General features: G+C 44.4%; 1 protein-coding gene across 1 annotated transcript in view; it reads left to right on the forward strand.

Annotated features, from left to right (window-relative positions):
* The first annotated feature begins 5,759 nt into the window (after window positions 1–5,759).
* The window catches only part of LOC110509333 (whirlin-like), a 153,771-nt gene continuing 136,402 nt past the window's right edge, over window positions 5,760–23,128 (forward strand). Inside the window, exon 1 of the mRNA XM_036967240.1 lies at window positions 5,760–7,437. Within this exon, the coding sequence (XP_036823135.1) occupies window positions 6,691–7,437 (747 nt within the window). The 5' untranslated portion in view covers window positions 5,760–6,690. The remainder of the gene's footprint in view (window positions 7,438–23,128) is intronic.

Consider the following 23,128-nt stretch of genomic DNA (forward strand, 5'->3'; position numbering starts at 1 on the left):
ATTTGATTTAATCCCTGGAGATTGGCAGTGCTTTCTGTCTGACAAGGAAGCTAAACAGAGGATTGAATCATGAGTCACACCGATGCCAATGGGCTTGACAGGCAGCCTATCCCTGTGGACCTGCAGTCTGCTGCTAATGACAACACACCGGTCCACCACCACCACTCCACACACCACAGTCTGGCGAGGTGCGTCACACACCTATGTATACCTTCATCTGAGTGACTTACAGCTTTGTGGTGATTTAAGTCCGAACCTCTGTCAGACAAATTAGGCAAAAACAAGGCAAAATACGCTGAATCCATTGAAGTGACTCACTGTATACAAGACAGATTGATACTGGGTAAACAATGGAACATTTGCCAAAGGACTTGTTTTTGTTATTGCTCATTTCACTCCACTAATGTGATGAATGCAGTTCCCTAATGTGTTTTACCGGACTGTTAGTGTTTCTTCAGAAAAAGCAGATCCATTAATGTAAATTATGCATTGGAGATGCCACGTTCTATAATTGTCTTCGTCATTAAGGGGTAGAACACACAAACTCCCTTAGTACATCTTCATGTATTACATTTCTGTTGTCTCTGGTCCCATTCTAATAGGGAAAAGTGTCAGACCAAGATGGACTTGAGCAATATTAAATGTTCATCAGTGGAGCTGCCATAGACTGAGCTAATCAGCTGGAAAATGGGTCACTTTGTGTAGTGGACACTGTGGAATTAGCTTTTTTTTTATCACACTGATGTGTTTAGAGAAATCAAATGGATAAATGTAGAAACCAGAAATATGCACCACACAGTCTCCTGAAGAGATACCTAGTATTTTCCCATTATTGTTATGCTGTGAGCGTGATCGATCACATTAGGCAAACCCAGCTGTTACATTTGATTTCTGGCTACTGTACTTGCATTGTGTTGTGTGTTAAGTGTACATGGTTAAGTACTATATGTGTACTTAAAATGTTGACAATTTGGGGGGGATACAGAGTCTGTGTGTCTCAAGGCTTTTGCTCCTGCTGCCTCATTGAACTCTTCCACTGTAAACATTTTTAATAAAAATTATAAAAAATAAATGTATTAAATAAATGGTTCAACAGTATTTTTTTTAAACTCATATTGTAGATCAATGTGTTACCTGAATGTACTAAACTCAGTAAAAAAAAAACGTCCCTTTTTCAGGACTCTGTCTATCAAAGATCATTCGTAAAAATCCAAAAAACTTCACAGATCTTCATGGTAAAGGGTTTAAACATTGTTTCCCATGCTTGTTCAATTAACCATATACAATTAATGAACATGCACCTGTGGAACGGTTGTTATGACACCAACAGCTTACAGATGGTAGGCAATTAAGGTCACAGTTATGAAAACTTAGGACACTAAAGAGGCCTTTCTACTGACTGACAAACGCCAAAAGAAAGATGCCCAGGGTCTTTGCTCATCTGTGTGAACATGCCTTAGGCATGCTCTGCAAGGAGGCATGAGGACTGCAGATGTGGCCAGGGCAATAAATTGCAATGTCTGTACTGTGAGACGCCTAAGACAGCGCTACAGGGAGACAGGGTGGACAGCTGATCGTCCTCGCAGTGACAGACCACGTGTAACAACACCTGCAGAGGATCGGTACATCCGAACAGCACACCTGGGGGACAGGTGCACGATGGCAACAACAACTGCCCGAGTTCCACCAGAACACACAATCCCTCCATCAGTGCTCAGACTGTCCGCAATAGGCTGAGAGAGACCGGACTGAGGCAAGTCCTCACCAAACATCACCGGCAACAACGTCACCTATGGGCACAAACGCACCGTCGCTGGATCAGACAGGACTGGCAAAATGTGCACTTCACTGATGAATCGCGGTTTTGTCTTATCAGAGGCGATGGTCGGATTCGCGTTTATCGTCGAACGAATGAGCGTTACACCGAGGCCTGTAACTTAGCTCCAACTTGAGAAAGATTCTGTCAATTTAAAATTATTTGCTCAACTTGTCTCTCAACCAGAATTTGTTATTTCTTCCCTGAAAAGGGCTCTGGAACTAGTTAGACACACACGCTGCTTTTGATATACGTTTTCAACTTACATATTTGACACACATGATAACATTGTGCATCTTAATTTATACAGTAATTAATGTTCCACATGTCATCATCTGGGATTTGAACTCACAATCTCTTGGTTCACGACAACCATGTCTGTGCACATGTCTGGTTTCACCTGCATTGCTACACTTTGTACTGCTCAAGTTCAGAAGGCTGTGAACCAAGAGGTTGTGAGTTCAGATCCCAGATGATGACATGTTGAAGAAAAATGACTGTATGAATGAAACATGCACAACGTAATGATCTTAGTTAACGGGTCAAAAGCACCGTGGGTGTCTAACTCATTCCAAAGCCTTTTTCTTTGAAAATTCCCAAATAATTTATAGTTAAATTAACATATGAGGCAAGTTGAGCAAACACATGATTTTAAATTGACAGAATGTTTACCTAAGCTTTCTCATGTTGGAGCTAAGCTGTGGAACCAGTTACGTAATAATAATGAATTGAAACAACTAGATTTGTTTTTACAATGTATAGTAATATACTAGAGCTTGATAGAAAACACCAATTGATTGTCTGAGAGGATTGTGTCTCTTCCCTGTAGTCCGAGGCTGAAGCAATCAGTTCAGTTCAGTCCAAGTTCAGTCCAAAAATGTGTTGGAAGTCTTATTCACCAGGGCTCTTCCAAGTTGAAGGCAGTCATTCGTTCCTGTATCAGTCGTCTCACATAGGCCTAACCTAGAAAATATAATGATGGGATACAACATGATCAGGACCTGTATTTGTATGATAGGCACTGAATTGTCTTTATTCAAAAGTTCCACAGCCGAGGGTGTGCAATTTATACTAAAACTAGCAGGGTAGCAAACTACCATAACAGCCTTCGTCGGTTTTCATCTTCGTGCTGCATTTAGAGGAATGAGAGCGGAGAGCTGAAGTAAATGATTCCTACAATTCAATGGTGTAGCTAGCATTACCTGATAAGTGCTAGCTTTAACAGGGATACAAATCAAATAAGACAACGAATGGACATGGGGAGGGATGGAGCCATATATATCTCTATGTATGACTCTAGGGAGAGATCACTTAACACGCCATGCAAATTCACTTCCTGCTGTTGTGAAATGGACAAAAATAAATGCATGCGTGAAATACAGGATAAGAATAGTTGTTAATCCCCAAGGAACTCTTTCTTCCAGTTCAAGAGCCTTTCTAGCCATTTAAACTTAATGCACCAAGCTCTCAGGCTTACCAAAGTCACTAGCATCTGACTAGCCTACCTCTGGGATATCATACTACTCTGTGTATCAGAAGATTTGTTATGAACTGTTATGGAAGGGGGGTAACTAGTCGGTTGCACAACTGAGTACATTCAACTGAAATGTGTCTTCTGCGTTTAACCCAACCCTTCTGAGTCATTGAGGTGCAGGGGGATGTCTTAATCGACGTCATCGGCGCCCAGGGAGCCATTGTTGTCGGGGGTTAACTGCCTTGCTCAGACTTTTCCACCTTGCTGGCTCAGGGATTCGAACCAGCTACCTTTTGGTTACTTAACCGCTAGGCTACCTGCCACCTGTTATTAACAGTTATTGACCCATATAAACGCACGTCCTCATCATCAATTTCTATAATGAAAAATCTACAATAAATTGCCCTGTCTACTATAGAAATTAGAAGGTAATTGAACTAGGAGTGGCAATAGCACACTGTTATGATAATATAGATTTTTTTTGTTTTTAGATTGGCTGATGTTGCTTAATGGAGTCCATTCCAGTAGTATGGAGGGCATAAACAGTTTCCATTTGCACAAAACTGATGACTGGGGATAGGACTGAGTCATATTCAACTAAGCCTATTACATAAAGCACTTAAGTCTCTTTCTCAGTACAAAACTATTCAAATAATCAGGAACAGTTCTGTCTGCTATTTATATAATTTTTCATTCTCTCTATGTCATTCACAACTGCTGATAGCTAAAACCCCTTGACAGACACGCACACATGCACGCACGCACGCACGCACACACACACATACACACGCACACAAGCACTCACACACACACTGTCCACGGTCCTGAATGTTATCTCATTTTCTGCAGAGCTCTCTCTTGCACACACACATACACACGCACACACACACTGAAGTCCATTCAGATGGCTCTGTCAGAAGGTTCTTGATTTTGCACCACACTATTGGTGGTGGATAACAGTGGCCTCAATTATACTTTAATTGTCTGCCACTATGAACTATAGGATTAATATTTGTCTGTCCTTGCAATCGCAATGCAGAGTTTCTGCAGTAACATTGAAAATCAAGCTGATAGCCAAAGCCATTAGCTTGGCCGGTTCTGTGAGGGAAGAGACTTGTTAATTGCCTCTCTCTCTCATCTTTGCTTATTGTAGTGGAATTGTTCTTGTTTGTCACTCTTTCTCCATCCGATTAGGGATGCTCTGCTTTATAATAGTGTTTTACTTTGCTTTCCCTCAGCGATCGCTCCCAAACTCCTTTAATTAGCGCTATCAATCACTCCCACTCTCTTTCTCCCTCTCTCTCTCTCTCTCTCTCTCTCTCTGACCCGTACCCACAGCTCAGTTTAGTGGAGACAAGGACTCCATTCCTCATTATTCTTCACAGGTGAACCTTTACTGAGGCGGTTGGATCGCATCTCCCAGAGCCACTGGATGTCTCTCAGATGAGTATAATTTAAAATGGCTGTGCTGATATCTCATAAACAGATCTCACAGAGAGCACCTTTGGAAAGAGAAAATGACTTATTAACATGCTAATACCATGTTGATATGATGCACGGTGCAAAGTCCTGTTCTATTGACATTGCTATTGGACGATTCCTCTCTGGCAAACTTGGATGCATTCAGCAGGGCACAATGTTGTGGAGGACAGAAACGTGTGACTTCGAACAAACCTCTCTGAGTCTGACATGTAGAATCATGCCAGCTCTATTTGTGACACTTCTGTCTGCAATGTTTGCCTGCTGAACGCGACCCTGCTCTGCTGTCAGGTGGTTCACTTGTGTATTCGTTTACTATTTAACTCGTTGCTTTCTGTCCCATCAGTCGACGCAGTGGACTGGCAGGCTGATTCTGTCCAACGATAATCTAGTGATAATCCAGTATCACAGATGGCCTATAATTAGACCAGCTAGATGTGACGTTATCTGTAGATCTGTGCCTCCCGCCATGCTCCCCACTCAACAATAACAATGTCCATTCACTGATAACAATATGTGACTAGAATGAGTTATATTGTTATATCTCTACTATCATATTGTTAACCATGGACAAACATTTTTACTATGAGAGATGTGTCATTCTTAGACTTTTTGGATGTGTCTATTCACAGGGGAATGGAGTACATTGTCTGTGCACTAAAGCCCACATAATTACATCAGATTGCTGTGGTAAAGCCAATTAAACAATCAGTCATTTCTTTGCTCAGTGCATATTGATGCCATGTGTATTCGCATCCTTATTATTATCGATGCATCTGTGCGTGCCTGCGTGCATAAGGACTGCGTCAATCTGTAGTGCGCTTCGAATATTGAACTTTTCAATTAAGCTAAAAAGGTAACGCCAATTAGAGTTCTGTCTGCACTCGGTCGACCAGAAGACTGTGTGTTGTTTGTTACCAAGCAACTTATTCACTCCACACTGTTGGCTGCGTCATTTCCTCCTGACAAGAGACTGGAGAGAGGGAGCGACACACTCTAGCAGCGTCTATATGCTCGGGAAGCTCGCGGAGACGCATCTGCAGTCTAGGTCAACGCAAGGCAGGATAAAAAATAAAGAGGGATATAAACAAAAAACTACCAGGATTTTTAAAACTCTGGATTACTTGAAAATGGCTGAATTGTCTATGCGTTATTTATAACACTTTTAAAGCTCAGGCTGGATATATTTGGATAGACAACTCCACAATATGAACTTCGGTCGCCGATAAAGGAACCAAGCAAAATAACTACTTCTATCAAGAACATCGCGCGTATTATTTCCGAATCTTCCGCATACATATTAGTAGGCTTAAGTTTACCATTTGATATTCATAAGTAGTAGACATTTTTTATTTTGTTGCGCTCAAGCTTTTCTCTGGTGCCTGTTGACGAGGTGATATCTGTGGATACTGGAGAAGCAGCTCGCGGGCTACCTGATCTCTTCATGCACAAAAGCAAGACACGAGCTAATGACACAGAAGCTTTTCGTGCTCACCATTACGCTTTCTGACAGAGTTGTGAGTTTTCTGACCAAGGTTCCGAAATGTTAGTCTATTTCAGGTGCCTTTTTGACGCATGATTAGCCTAACTTATTACGCATTAGGCCTACTGAAGTTCTGATGTTAGGCTGTAATTAAACTGCAAATCTGTTGAATATGTCCTATTGTTTGTGTTTGAAATTATAACATTGAACTTAAGTTGTTTATTTCATTGCTCGAGGCTGCGTTCTAAAACTGTTGGAATTCAGCCGGTTGGCTAAGCCAGACCCAGGCTCAGACCTAGCCAATATGACTATTAGTGGAGTGGACGTCCTGCAGGAATCTCTATGCCACGCTCCGTTTTAAAGGAGCATAACCCAGCATTGTCAGACCCTAATGCCCAAATGTCTCCCCGCTCCAGTGTTGCTGCGTGACCCAGTCACATGTCTAGAATGAGCACTGATCTAGAGCGTATGTCGCTCAACTCCTCCTCCGCCAACTCGGTGGCCTCGAGTGCCCGCACGCTGTCAGCCAATGTCAAGAAGCTGCACAACGCGCTCAACCTGCTGCTCAACGAATTGGAGCGGGAGCAGTTCATCCACTGCCTCAACGTGTACCACTCCAAGCGTAATGTCTACGACCTGGTTCAAACACTTAAAGTCATCCTCAATGCGCCCAGCAAACGCCAACTTCTGCCCATGCTACGACAGGTCATTCCCCGCTCAGACCAGCTTTTGTTTGACCAGCACACCTCGGAGGGCCTTTACTTGAAATCGGATTTACTTGCCAGAAATGGGAGCGCCGAAGCGTTGGGCGAAGTTCCCAGTGGGAGTCCAACACCTCCTGGGCATTTCTTGCCAACCCCTCCCGGATCTCAAGTTGCGATGCGCGGCTCTCCGGATAGTTTCAGCACCAGCAGTGATGGGACAGCTCCCCTCGTCCCGCTGCTCGGGAGAGGCTTTCTGCACGAGCCTCCAGGAGAGGTTCGACAAGTGACCCTGAAACGGCACAAGAGCAACGAGGGCTTGGGTTTCAGTATCCGCGGAGGATCGGAGCACGGGGTCGGGATCTATGTGTCTCTGGTGGAGCCGGGATCCCTTGCCGAAAAGGAGGGACTAAGGATTGGGGATCAGATTATGAAAGTCAACAACACAGTGTTCGATAAAGTCACCCATGCCGAAGCAGTGAAGGTAAGTGGTTGTGTGGTAAAGTGTGTGTGGTAAAGTGTGTGTGTGTGTGTGTGTGCCCTGCAATATATAGCATGTAATCACAATACAGAGTTAATACACAGAACAACACACACACACACACACACGCACACACACACACACACACACACACAGAAGAGATCGAAAGGAAATGATGCTGGTTTACAATGTTTTACTCCCACTGTACAGCCTGCCTGTACTAGCTCTCCTATGCTCCACTTTTTTAAACTTCCCCTGAAGCTCTTAACTGAGCAGTCTGTCTTGGCTCTGCTTCTGGAGTCTGTGCCAGGGTGGGCCACACAGTCAGCACTTAGAGCTTTTTTAGGATCATCTTTTTCATGGCACGCTTGGCGGCGAGGAACAGCATCGTGACGGGAACTGGGTCGTAAATCCCGCCATCCCGTGGCCACGTCCAATTGGACGAAGCAGAGAGATGCAGAGAGAGAGAGAGACGCCTTACCTACCGCCTCATCCGATTGATCTGAGTCTCTGACTGATGAAACAGAGAAGGCTGGAGATGAGATGACTTTCCCTTTGGCTGGACTCTCTCTCTCTCGCTCTCTATACCAGGGCAGCGTACTCTTTTGCTGTTTAGGAATTAACAGAACTATCTGACTAGTGAAATTAAATACACCCTCTTACAATTCTTCAGAGTTACTCCCCTGGGACTTCTGCTGTTGTCTGACCTGCCTGTGTGTGGATGGCCGGGGGATGGGGGGAACGGATATGTGGAGCGGTAAGGTGGAGGTAGTAGTTAACCCAGCTGCTGGTTTGGGGCCCACCAGGCATGCTGTTAACTGGTAAAGGCCCACCAGGCATGCTGTTAACTGGTAAAGGCCCACCAGGCATGCTGTTAACTGGTAAAGGCCCACCAGGCATGCTGTTAACTGGTAAAGGCCCACCAGGCATGCTGTTAATAACTGGTAAAGGCCCACCAGGCATACTGTTAACTGGTAAAGGCCCACCAGGCATACTGTTAACTGGTAAAGGCCCACCAGGCATGCTGTTAATAACTGGTAAAGGCCCACCAGGCATACTGTTAACTGGTAAAGGCCCACCAGGCATACTGTTAACTGGTAAAGGCCCACCAGGCATACTGTTAACTGGTAAAGGCCCACCAGGCATACTGTTAACTGGTAAAGGCCCACCAGGCTTGCCGTAAGTCAGGCCTCTCTTGGTCTCTGGGGGTCTTGTCAGTGATCATCAAAGATTGAACTTTCTCTAACTGATGGTAAATTGTCATGGCCATGATGAACGTACAATTCCCTCTGGCTGAGCCTAGGGGCCTGTCTGTGTGTGGACTGCATGTGTAAGGAGCAGGCATGTAAGCAGGTACATGACTGAGAGTAAGGTCAACAGCAAGATTGGATTCTTAAGTAGATTTCTCTCACTGTAGTAGTAGTTCAAATTCTTCTTCTTCTGTCATCTGTGTCCTGAGGTTCAAATGGCAAAGCGATGACAGTGTATTTATTGTAAGAGGACTTTTAGCGTGCTTCTGTTGCCTATTCCTTATAGGTCATGCTACACTATAAGGTCATACTGAGTGGTCATAGCTCATATCCAAGAGACCGCAATTTGTAACAGAGGTCCACCTTTTAAAATAATGAAATGATCTGTCCAAAATTCACCGGTCCCTTGTTGAGAATACATTTTGTAGAATTGTAAACGTTGCAAAAACAGCACTGAGCTCTGTTCATGATTTACCGATATGGACATTGGCTGCAGCTCAACAACCCCTATGTTTTCTGCCCTAAATAATTGTGGTCCAATCCTGGCCAGGGTTTCCTGGCTCACCACTTGTTGTTTAAGTACAGGACCGGCCCACTTTTGTAATGATGCGGGGGTGTGCCGTGCTTCATCCTCTCCACACAGATAGCTCAGAAGAGAGAAGAGACCAAAACAGAGTGCTGAGGCCAGCTGGGGTCTGCTATGGTCACTTGGGTCCATTCCTTTTTTTAATGACAAAGTTAATTATTTATCAAATGCTTTAATTGCACAGGCGGAGAATAATTCCTCTTGCCTTTGTGTGGCTGTGCACCGGTTTGATTAATATTGAAATGTTTTCCCGGGGTGCGTTTGGAGGACGGGTTAAGAAGGAGAGCAGAATGAAGATTTCATTCCAAATGATACCCTATTTCCTATGTAGTGCATTACTTTTGACCAGGACCCATAGGGAATAGGGTGGCATTTGGGACACAGCCGAAGTCACATCCGTCTCACTGATCCCAATTTATGCATTTACAGCCACGGGAGAAGATGGAGCTATCCTTCACACAATCTTTCAGCCATCATCTTTACCCTTTTTCTCATGTCTTCACTGTCGCTCATACTCAAACTCTTTCTTGTCATCTTTCTACTTCCCCCATTTTCTCATCATAAACAGAAAACACATTCATCCCCCTCTTCCTGCCACCGGCTTATATTGGTCACATGCAAGCAGGCCCGGTATACACACACACACACACACACACACACACACACACACACACACACACACACACACACACACACACACACACACACACACACACACACACACACACACACACACACACACTGGCAGACACACACACACACACACACACACTTTGTCAACATTCTTCATCCCCTGTCTGTCTTAAAGTACTGTTTGTATTCACCTCCAGTCTCTCCTGGGATCTTCCACAGCTGCCCTACCACATTGATTCTATTGTGGCTGTCTAATTGTTTTACAATGGACTGCAAGGTTGGGTCAGTTCACAGCCAAAGTGTCTCTAATCTATCACCTGGTCTCACTTGTTCTCTACAGGCAGAGTATTGCTGGACAAGCCATTAATATCACCTATTCACTGCCCAGAGCTGTGGTCAGATATGTGCTGAAATATCACTCATTCTATTAGCGTCTGGCCTGTTCACTTATACTAACATTGATTTCAATGGAGACACTGGAGACCGCATTGGGTGCACCATTAAAGTGACAGTTCAATTGTCTGGGTGGTACATGGTTTAGGTGACACCATGAAAATGTAAGGCTAAACTCAGACAATTGAAATGCTTGTATGGGACTTCCAGCTTTATTACTTTAACTGTGTCCCAAATGGAACCCTGTTCCCTACTTAGTGCACAACTGGACTCTGGTCAAAAGTAGTGCACTATCTAGAGATTAGGGTGCCATTTGGGACACAAACTGCATGATTTATTGTAGAGTACCTTGCCTCCTCAATGGACTCTGACACTGTTTACAATGTGTGTTGATCACTCTGGTCATAGACAGCACCCTTAGCATATGTCTGATTTCAGCTCCGATGGATTTACAGCTGAACTGGGCATGGGGGATTCTCTCAAAGGCCTTGTTTGCGTCCCAACTAGCATCCTATTCCCTATGTAGTGCACTACTTTTGCTCTGATCAAAAGTATTGCACTATAAAGGGAACAGGGCACCATATGGGACACAGCCCCTCTCTCCTCCCAAGGTTACGTGGGAAGGGTGAGCCTCCGGTGGAGGTCTGAGGTGAATATTAAGTAGGATAACAGGATGGAGGGATGGAGGGATGGCTCTGTCTGGGCTATTTGGATTTTTGCTCAGTAGCTTTTGACAGGTATGTGTTTGATGTAGGATGGAGATTTACACAGGCGCGCTGACACAGCTGTGCTGACACAGACACGCACGTACACACGCACACACACGGTTGTGCCTTAGTTAGGGCTTAGTTATCCTGCAACTGAAAGGAAGACCACCCTGGCTGGTGTGTTGATAATCCTGTTTCTTTCACTGAGGATGAGAGAGGGAGACAATGAGGAGCACATCAGGGGCTTTTAGTAGTATCACACTGAAACATGTTGAGTGGAAATCCTTTTCCTTGGAGAAAAACACAAATACATACACTCTCTCTCTCACACACACACACACACACACACACACACACACACACACACACACACACACACACACACGCGCTGCTGCTTACTGCCTGATGGGTGCCGCCAGCTAACGATTTCCCTTCCAGGGGAGGAGGAGGATGGAGATAGGGAGGGGGGTGAGGGGGTTGTTAGAGTTGCAGAATGGGATAGGATTTGAATCATCTCAAGGTATAGGACTTGATGGAAAATTCTGAAGTTCTCGGATGTTTCACTGTGGTATACTCATGTTCAGGACCAGAAGTGATCCCAACCACAGAACAGGAAAAGTTACAGCATATGAAGACCCAGAGTTGTTCCGTGTCAGGTCAAAGTCGTAAGGAAGAAATGACTGGCCCGATTCACTTTCAATATCATTATCAATCTTTAATCATGTTCAATATTCATATATTTAACCAGGGTACGAATTATGTGGGAATCAGGGGGTGCTCAGCTCTCCTGAATGAGATATTAGCTCCCCTAAATGCAACAAAAATCTATCTTTGGGGGAGATTTCTAAATTAATGCTAATTTAAGCATTCTCCTGTTTGTTTAAAATTCAGTGGTAAATATGTTTTACAGTGGTAAATATGAAAATAAAAGCCCCTCTTTCTGATGGTTTAAACCATATATTTCTACATGGCTGCACAAACCGTCTCCCTTTCCACGTCGCTGTTCACTCAGTAGTGCTGAATGTCGGCCTCAGATGAGCTCCTGTAAACACATAGATTTCCTCATTTTCACCATCTGTTTTCCATGCGTCCTTGATAAAAATAAAAAAAACAATGCCTTTATTCCAATGCATTAGATTTATCTGTTGACTTATCATTGTTTGCTTCTGTCAGTCATCTGTTTAGAGCGCTCAGCCAAAAGAAGTCGACCGTTTATTTAGCTTTGTTGTTTTATATCGGTGTTTGTTTTTCTTTCCTCGATCAGCGGATGATGGTCGCCAATATCAATTGACAATTAGCCTACAGCTGGACACCAATGCGCATCCAATCCATCCAACATTAATGACAGTAGGCCTGTATTTGACTCTTTAGAAGCATTTGATTTTGTAACTGCATAGCACTACGTTATTGTGGATTTGTGTCCCCATGAGAACTGTTTTCACGGTGAAACATAATGAAACGTGACGCAGGTATAGTTACACTCACAGTGCACTTACCGCGATCTCACCGTTTCCAGAAAAAATGTATTGAAAGTCTAGGGAGCGTAATATTTCTTTACCGCGACCGGTGATCAGAGTTTACCCACCAATTTTTTCGACCACTGGCTACCGGTAGGCCTATTTGAAGTTCATGGTAATAGGCCTACACATTGTAGCTTAGTGTAGCAAATGTACTGTTTATTTTTTATTTAACCAGGTAAGCTAGTTGAGAACAAGTTCTCATTTACAACTGCGATTGTGTGTGTTAGGGTGACCATCCTGTTTTTCCCAGGACAACTTTCAGCCCCATTTCAGGTGTCCCGACTTAATCAATGGCAATTGGCAAATTTCATTAGGCACACTTGTTGGTGTTTTGTAAACAAATGTCTATTTCCACTTATACAATGCTGATTGGTTAAAACCGCATTCCAGACGGTGTCTATTCCACAAGTTGCCACCGGCTAAATCTATGACGTTAAAATGCCTATTTACTCTGTTCCATCTGACTGTCTCATCAGCCCAGCCAAGCAATGTATAAACTTGATCTCCTCTTTAAAAAGCATCTAGACATGATCTCACTCTTATTTTAGACATTTAGTTTTCACCAGCAGACCTTGCTGTCTGTCCGAGATTTGCAACATAGTTTATTGAACTAGGCAAGAACAAATTCTTGTTTTCAATGATGGCGGTGGGTTTACTGCCTTGTTCAGGGGCAGAACGACAGATTTTTACCTTGTCAGCTCGGGGATTCCATCTGACACTCTTTCGGTTACAAATCCAACGCTCTAACCACTAGGCTACCTCCCGCTCCATAGTAATGAGCGTATCGGGACGAGACAGACAGGCAGCGTTTCTCAGACCGTCTAAATCATGAATAACCTGGCATCATTTTTATGTATATATACAAAGAAATGTCAATTGAAAAAATGTAAAACAAAACTAAGTGCAGCTAGTTTGCAGTCTTTCCAGCTTCCGTTTGAAGCAATTGTGTTAGCAGTGTCGTTGGCTAGCTCTGAACAACAGTGTCCTGACGAATGAGCACATTTTCTATGCCAGGCGAAATCCCACCTCATTAGGCACTGTTTGACGTGACTGTAAATTAGCCGTAGTTGGCTAGCTAGCAAATAAGGGATACGAACGTTACCAGCCAGTATGGCAATGGAACATTTAGAACGAACGACTGGGTCGCGTCCATAGATACAGAACAAAAAGACTGAACAACTGGGTCGGGTTCATAGACACAGAACAAAAAGACTGAACAACTGGGTCGGGTTCATAGATACAGAACAAAAAGACTGAACGACTGGGTCGGGTTCATAGATACAGAACAAAAAGACTGAACAACTTGGTCGGGTTCATAGACACAGAACAAAAAGACTGAACAACTGGGTCGGGTTCATAGATACAGAACAAAAAGACTGAACAACTGGGTCGGGTTCATAGATACAGAACAAAAAGACTGAACAACTGGGTCGGGTTCATAGACACAGAACAAAAAGACTGAACAACTGGGCCGGGTTCATAGACACAGAACAAAAAGACTGAACAACTGGGTTGCGTCTCTGGCAACCGAGCCAATAGAATGAACGACCAGCCGGTTTCGGTAGTAACTCTAGATTTGTGAAGGGACTATATCTTGTGGAAGGATGAAATAGTATGATTAAATTAATCAAAATTACGTTTTTAATGAAAATATGTAAATCATTATTTAAATATGTTGATCACCCGTTGTATAAAAGTGATAATTCCCTCAAAGTCAGTGTTTGAAGGATATATTGGCATGGTTTTCCAGCCCTCGACTTCATCTAGGGCCTAACACCACCCGTGCCAATATATCCTCCAAACACCGACTTCATCTAGGGCCTAACACCACCCGTGCCAATATATCCTCCAAACACCGACTTCATCTAGGGCCTAACACCACCCGTGCCAATATATCCTCCAAACACCGACTTCATCTCGGGCCTAACACCACCCGTGCCAATATATCCTCCAAACACCGACTTCATCTAGGGCCTAACACCACCCGTGACAATATATCCTCCAAACACCGACTTCATCTAGGGCCTAACACCACCCGTGCCAATATATCCTCCAAACACCGACTTCATCTCGGGCCTAACACCACCCGTGCCAATATATCCTCCAAACACCGACTTCATCTAGGGCCTAACAGCACCCGTGCCAATATATCCTCCAAACACCGACTTCTCTGGCATTATAACATAATTATCAAATGGCGAGTGTAGGCTACATGCATTGCACTGTTTGGATTATTTTGGAGCAGATGAACATGCACACGTATCCTACTTACATTTTTGTTGGGGTGTTTATGCCACATTAAAAGGTCATTCATTTTTACCATTAAATTACAACATTATTATTAGGCCCCCGAATGTCACGGTGTAATTCACACTCTGTAATTACCACAGTCAGTCTCTTTCAACTGCATGCAGTGTCAAGTCTGGTACGACATAGTGAGCTAATTGGTCACAAGTCGATTCTGCTAGTCCAGTTATCAAGCTGTTTCATGTTGTAAATAGATAATGATTGGTCATATAGCTACAACAAGGATCTATCTACAGAGCATGACAGTATGAGAGCTTTTTCTTTGGCACCCTATTCCCCATATAGTGCACTACTTTTGATCAGGACCTATAGGCTAGTGCACTATGTAGGGAATATGGTGCCACTTGGGACACAGCCTTTATCTAGGGGATCCAGATGTCTTTATCTCCAGGATCACCTGGGAGGAGCTCTGGAGCTCTGTCTCTCTCTGGGTCATCTGATGCACGTCAGCATCGAGTCTCTTCTCTCCCACGTCATTTGACCCTGGACACTGTCTGCCACCTCCCTCCCTCGCTACCATCTGTTGCATACAATATAATAACTCTCACTGGTACCTGTTATCACTACTGATATGCATGTACATATAAATCCCCCCCCTCCCCACACACACACACACACACACACACACACACACACACACACACACACACACACACACACACACACACACATACATATAAACCCACGCAACCACACACAAACAAACACATACCTGAGGAGAAGGTAAGGAGACACAGAATGAATGAGTGCCCTTCTCCTCCTCTGCATAAGATCTCTGTGTACCACTGCTAGCTAGGTGGGCATCTGCCTTGCTAATGAGTGATCCTGGAAGGTATTGATTTTAAGCACATGGGAGAGCCCGGATGCCCAGTCCTGTTCAGTCCCCTCTCCTTGAAGACGTCTGATAGTTTGTGTCCCCTGCTCAAGGCTTCCTGGGTCTGAATTATTGAACAAGAGCTAAGCTTCACCATATTGTCTGTCTATGAAAGAGAGAAAGAGAAAGGGGTAGACAGAGAAAGAGAGGTTTAGTTTTCTTTCTCTGCTGCTCTTTGGCAATCCTCTCTTCTCTTTCTGTAAATCTCTGTCTGTCTGTCTGTCTCTGTCTGTCTGTCTGTCTGTCTGTCTGTCTGTCTGTCTGTCTGTCTGTCTGTCTGTCTGTCTGTCTGTCTGTCTGTCTGTCTGTCTGCCATTTCTACTGTTGATCAGAGAGCACAGGAAACAACAGGTGTAATACAGTACAGTGACATTCTTACTTGAGTTCTTTCCCAACAGTGCAGTAATAAAACAAATAATATAGATAATAACACATCTCATAAAAACACACAAGAGAAACCGGAGAATGCAAGCATATACAGGTCAGTGCCTGTCCCATACTTAAAGTGTAGGGGTACAGGAAGTGGTGGTAGGTATGTACTGTACATAAAAAGTGACTGGTAGGAGAAATACACTACCGTTCAAAAGTTTGTGGTCACTTAGAAATGTCCTTGTTTTTGAAAGAAAATAACATCAAATTGATCAGAAATACAGTGTAGACACTGTTAATGTTATAAATGACTTTTGTAGCTGGAAACTGCACATTTTGAATGGAATATCTACATAGGCGTGCAGAGGCCCATTATCAGCAACCATCACTCCTGTGTTCCAATAGCACGTTGTGTTAGCTAATCCAAGTTTATCATTTTAAAAGGCTTACTGATCATTAGAAAACCCTTTTGCAATTATGTTAGCACAGCTGAAAACTGTTTTGCTGATTGAAGAGGCAACAAAACGGTCTTTCTTTAGACTAGCAGATTATAGGAAGAAAGGGTCCAGATTGTCTAGCCCAGCTAATTTGTAGGAATCCAGATTCTGCAGCTATTCCAGGACATCCGCTGTCTGGATTTGGGTGATGGAGAAGCGGGGGGGGGGGGGGGGGGGGGGGGGGGGGGGCTTGGGCCAGTTGCTGCAGGGGGTGCAGAGCTGTTGGCCGGGGTTGGGGTAGCCAGGTGGAAAGTGTGGCCAGCCGTAGAGAAATGCTTATTAAAATTCTTGATTATCGTGGATTTATCGGTAGTGGCAGTGTTTCCTAGCCACAGTGCAGTGGGCAGCTGATAGGAAGTGCTCTTATTCTCCTTGGACTTTACAGTGTCCCAAAACCTTTTGGAATTATTGCTGCAGGATGCAAATTTCTGTTTGAAAAAGCTAGCCTTTGCATCCTAACTGACTGTGAATATTGGTTCCTGACTTCCCTGAAAAGTTGCATATCGCGGGGACTATTCGAAGCTAGTGCAGTGCACCACAGGATATATACAACATCCGCATCGAGTTAAAGGCTAGAGCTGTCGCTTTCAAGGAACGGGAGACTAATCCGGACGCTTATAAGAAATCCCGCTATGCCCTCAGACGAACCATCAAACAAGCAAAGCGTCAATACAAGATTAAGATTGAATCCTACTACACCGACTCTGACGCTCATCGGATGTGTCAGGGCTTGTAAACTATTACCGACTACAAAGGGAAATCCAGACGCGAGCTGCCCAGTGACGCGAGCCTACCAGACGAGATAAATGCATTTTATGCTCGCATCAAGGCAAGCAACCAATGAAGCATGCACAAGAGCACCAGCTGTTCTGGATAACAGTGTGATAACACTCTCGGTAGCCGATGTGAACAAAATCTTCAAACAGGTCAATATTCACAAAGCTGCTGGGCCAGATGGATTACCAGGACGTGTACTCAAAGCATGCGCGGACCAACTGTCGAGTGTCTTCACTGACATTTTCAACCTCTCTCTGACAGAGTCTGAAATACCTTCATGTTTCAAGCAGACCACCATAGTCTCTGTGCCCAAGGAAGTGAAGGTAACCTGCCTAAATGATTACCGCCCCGTGCACTCACGTCGGTAGCCATGAAGTGCTTTGAAAGGCTGGTCATGGCTCACATCAACAGCAATCTCCCGGACAGAGGATGAGAATTCTGAGAATGCTGTTCATTGACTACTGCTCAGCTTTCAACACCATAGTGCCCACGAAGCTCATCACTAAGCTAAGGACTCTGGGACTAAACACCTCCCTCTGCAACTGGATCCTGGACTTCCTGACGGGCCACCTCCAGGTGGTAAGAGTAGGCAACAACACGTCTGCCACGCTGATCCTTAACACTGGGGCCCCAAAGGGGTGTGTACTTAGTCCCCTCCTGTATTTCCTGTTCACCCAAGACTGCATGGCAAAATACGACTCCAACACCATCATTAAGTTTGCTGACAACACAACAGTGGAAGGCCTGATCACCGACAATGATTAGACGGCCTATAGGGAGGAGATCAGAGAACGGATTGAGAGTTTCAAATTTCTTGGTGTCCACATCACCAACGAACTATCATGGTCCAAACATACCAAGACAGTCGTGAAGAGGGCAAGATAAAACCTTTTCCCCCTCAGGAGACTGAAAAGATTTGGCATGGGTCCCCAGATCCTCCAAAGGTTCTAAAGCCTACTTGGTAAATATTTTCTTCTTCCTGAACTGCACTGTTGGTTAAGGGCTTGTAAGTCAGCATTTCACGGTAAAGTCTACACTTGTTGTATTCTGGGCACGAGGCAAATAAAGTTTGATTTGATTTGATTCTGCAGGTACCAGATTACGGTTGGACCTGGCGAAATGTGGAAGCTATACCGTCCACTAGGGGCAACGTGAGCCCTTGTTAGCCTCTAGTAGACTTGCAGAAATGTTACGTTGCATCTAGTTTAAGCCGCAGATTTCGGCTCAGAGGGTCACGTGTTCAATCCCAGTTCTAGGCATTTGTTATTGCTTTTAATCCTTTCCCACACCTTAAGAATTAAAGCCTAAAATTAAGTTTAATGAAATAATGTATATAAACTCTGGATTGCTGATGCTATGTATTGGCCATTGAGAGGCTATAAAGCCACCGGTCGGCCATATTGGCTCTCCCCAGTAGGAGCACTCCTTCATAGGAATGAATGTTATTCTACAGTATTTAAATTACATGTAAGTATTTTTGTTGTTGAAATAGGGACAGTAACATAAGTAATGGTTTTAGATATTTTTTATTTTTTCATTTTTATATTTAGCTCACATATCATTTAAAAGTAGGCATTAAAGTGTCTGTAATATAATACATGTACCAAGAGTACCAAGATGGAGGGCACGTTGGCTTCAACACAGCACCCCCTATTAGTCATCTAGTGTATATATATATACATTATTGGTTTAACCCTATCCTTAACGCTAACCTTAACCATTTGGAACTAATGCCTAAACTTAAATGTAGTTTCACTTTTGCGTGGTTTGACTGGCAGCTAAGATACGGCACCACATGGCGTAATTAAAACTTCAAGCCATGGCGTATATCTGTGACAGCTAAAATACGGCACCACATGGTGATAATTCAAATGTCAAGCCACATGGTGTAATTCTGTAACTGCAGTCACGCCACAGGTTTCATTTGGAGATTCGGTCGATATAGCAGCAGCATAAGGGGTGAGTGGATGTGTATGGGTGGGAGCATGTGTGTTGCGTCAGTAATGAGTGTGTGCGTGAGCGAGTATGTGAGTTTGTGTGTGTTCGTGTGTGTGTGTGTAAGAGTCTCAGTGTAGGTATGTGTACCTCTGTGGATAGAGACCTGTGGATGAACATAGAGTCAGTTAGATAGAGTCGAGAATAACCGTGGGAGAGGAAGGGCAGTAGTTGGTAGCCATTTAACAGTCTTATGGTCAGGGGCTAGAAGTTATCTCGATCTGCCTGCTGGATGGGAGCAGAGAGAACAGTCCAAGGCTCGGGTGGCTGGAGTCTTTGGCTAAATTGCCATTCTCAGAATGAATGTCCTGGATAACAGGGAGCCTGCTCCGTGAGGTGCTGGGCCATCTGCACCAGCCTCTGGTCCAGTTGCCATACCAGACGGTGATACAACCGGTCAGGATGCTCTCGATGGTGCACCTGTAAAAGTCCCTGAGGATCTGAGTGGCCATGACAAAAAGTTTCAGCCTCCCGAGGGAGAGGAGGCGTTGACGTGCCTTCTTCACGACTTCTTCACGACCGTCACCACTTGAGGTCGGCCCGTCAGGAAGTCCAGGATTCAGTTGCAGGGGGAGGTGTTCAGTCCCAGGGTCCCAAGCTTGGTGACGAGCTTGGAGAGGACTATGGTGTTGAACACTGAGCTGCATTCGGTACATGCATTCCGCTGCAATACAAACCATTAAGCTTTGGGGGTCATTGGATGAATTTGCCTTCTTTGATTGTATTTTCATATTGCTCTTAAATTCAGCTCTTAAATTCAGTGTCAGCTCTTAAATTCTGTTAACTTTCCCCAAATTTCCCATGTTCTCCAGATATTCCAGTTGGAAGAATCCTGGTGTGTGTGTTGTTCAATTGCGTAACACGCTCTGCAGGTGTGGCTACCTTGCACTCTGAATACATGTTATTTAACCACGCGTAAAGGTGGTGGAATTATTAGGGCATTAAGTCAGAATACGACGTATCTGTAGACACCCCTACGACACACCTTCATTTATACCATCTCCATCCCAAAACGAATAGCGGGTGAATAGCATGCTATTCTCATACTAAAGTTCAAGGTCAGAATACACACAGAGAGAAAAATGAATAAAAACGGAATTACGTTACATTTACACGGCCTAAACTTGGGTCAGAATCGGGCCCTGGTTGAATTGGAATTTTAGTTTACTTCCTGAATTGATTGCCTTCCATTCTGACATGACCTTTGCATGGCCTCTGGAAAGTCGGATTGGATCAGACCTGTGGGCATATGCATGCGGGTGTGCATGTTTGCATTTGTGTGGGAATCTGTGCTAGATTATGATAGTCACTCAACTGACCCAGGTGTCCTTCAGAATACAGGGTCACAGCCACAACATAGCCATGAAGGCTAGACATATTGTCTCTAGGTGAAATGACAGGCTTATTCTACGGCTGCTTCCCAAATGGCACCCTAATCCATATAGTGCACTACTTTTAACCAGAGCACTATGGGGCTTATGGGGCACATTAGGGAATAGGCTGCCATTGTGGACACTGAGTGTATATTAATGAAACGTTGTTGGCGTCTCATGCTTCATTGTCCTCCAAATGCAGTTGTATCCATTAAGCCATTCTGGTAGCCAGAAGCTATGATAATCGCCTATTGGGGCCAATTCTGGCCACATTATTTTACCTCCTCTTGTTTTGTATCCCTTGTTATATTAGATCAGGGAGGCACATTCACGGTTATGCTATTACCAATTGTGGTCAAATGAAGACACAATTTCCCTTTATTACAAATAAGCACTGGAGAGGGATTAGAGACGGAAGGACGATCGGGTCTCCATAGACACGGATGGAAATCTCCTTCTCCTAATACGTTCGGAAGTAGATCCGGGACTATCGGCCTATCAGGCACTAGAGGACCGAGCTAAAGAGATTGGTACACGAGAGTAGGGCCACGTCCCAAATAGCACCCTGTTTCCTATTTAGCGCTACTTCTGACCGGAGTCCTAGGCCCTGGTTGGGTTTCTGCTTAGAAGTTGTGCGCTATATAGGGAATAGGGTGCCGTTTTGGGACACAACTTAGGATAAATATGCGGCCAGTAATTCACCAGAGATGCAGAGCATAGTGTTTCATTATGAGTTGTGTGAGTTGGCTGGATGGATGGATTATGATAGCTTGAGTTGATATGAGAAGCCATGTCCAAAGACTAAACCTGCAGCCAACCCCATCAGCAGGATAATTGAATCTGTTTGAAGGCAGATTATTTTTCAGTTTGATTGTTTCCCAGATGAGGATTGTTTCCTGAATCTTTGTGTACTTGGTTATGAAACAGATGGTTCCACAGAGACAGGTGAACACAGAGATTGGGAGGGACATTAGATGAGTTATTGAGCTGGCGTTGTTCCACAGCTATTCCTATTTAATCCTTGTAATTAAGACTCGATCAATCGCAGACATAACGCCCTCTATGTGCCCTCTGTTGTAATGGGTTCTGTGTATGATCCATGGGAGGGAATGTGAGGTGAGAATATAGTCGCTCTTCATGAGGACATTTAGTGTGTGTTGGTGTGGGTGTGTGTGCGTGCACATGCAGGTGTGTGTGTGTGTGTGTGTGTGTGCGTGCGCATGTGCGTGTGTGTGTGTGTGTGTGTGGTGACTATAGGACTGAGGGGCTTAGTGACGGGAGGAAATAGAGGTGTGCTGTTTATTGCTCCTCTGTATTCTAACTTAGGTAATGCCTTAGTGTCAAGGTTAGGAAAAACATGGCACGGAGCCTGGCTGATAATGCATGTCTCGCCCTCAGATTGGCCCCCCATTAACTTGCATGTGGGGAGACAAAACGCTCCCTAGAGGCCCTGCGTCTGGATAGGGAAGTACGTTCCCATTTTATTACCTCCTCCACACCCCGAGGCTATCAACAACCCTTAGTTATTAGACCCTATAGCCCAGACCTGACATACACACTACATGTCTCAGACGGCACCCTATTCTCTACCTAGTGCAGTTCTACTAATAACCAGGGTCAACAAAGGGAATAAGGTGTTACTTGGGACGAAGAGTTCACATACAAATCACACACACCATGTGGGGCTAGAAAGAACCTTTCTCTCGTCTAGCCATCTGGCCATTTTCCTTGTAGCATATTGTATTTTTTCTCTACCAACTTCCACTGAGATGGGCCCTGGGTGACCGGGGACAGCTGGAGAGCAGGGGAGTCCGGTGGAGGAGGCGGCTGGTGTGTGAGCGTAAGCGTGAGCGTGGTCTCACCTGCTTCTAAGCTCCTGTAGGCGATACCTCAGAGAGAAAGCGTGAGAAAGAGAAGGACCGCGACACATAGCAGATAGAGTAGTCTGCGAGGCTGCGTCTTGCGTTTTAACTTCGACAGATCTTGATCTCTCCATTTAACACTACATCTCAGAGCTGTTGCCTAGATGGCCCTGAACGCCATCTTTTTCTCACATAGAGAAGCAATGAGGGAACATTTTCATTTAGATTCCAGTTTACTTCCTGAATTGACTGAATTCAGGAAACCTGGCACCCACACACAGACACACAAATACACTCACATATGCATATACACACTCCTAGTCATATGTGAAAGGTCATAGACTCACAGCTCACAGACGCACCTCTCACACATAAAACTTCCAAGGTCTGACAACAACCTAAGGAGGAAGTGATGGATGAGACACAAAAGGGAGAGTTGGAGAGAGGGTTAGAGGGGGAAGAGAGGGAAGGAGAGAGACAGAGGGACCAGGACTGTCAGTGCCAGACCCCTGTCAACATGGAAGGAGAGGAGGACGTTTCAGAAGTAGGGA

The sequence above is a fragment of the Oncorhynchus mykiss genome, chromosome Y, assembly GCF_013265735.2.
Source record: "Oncorhynchus mykiss isolate Arlee chromosome Y, USDA_OmykA_1.1, whole genome shotgun sequence".
Lineage (NCBI taxonomy): Eukaryota > Metazoa > Chordata > Actinopteri > Salmoniformes > Salmonidae > Oncorhynchus > Oncorhynchus mykiss.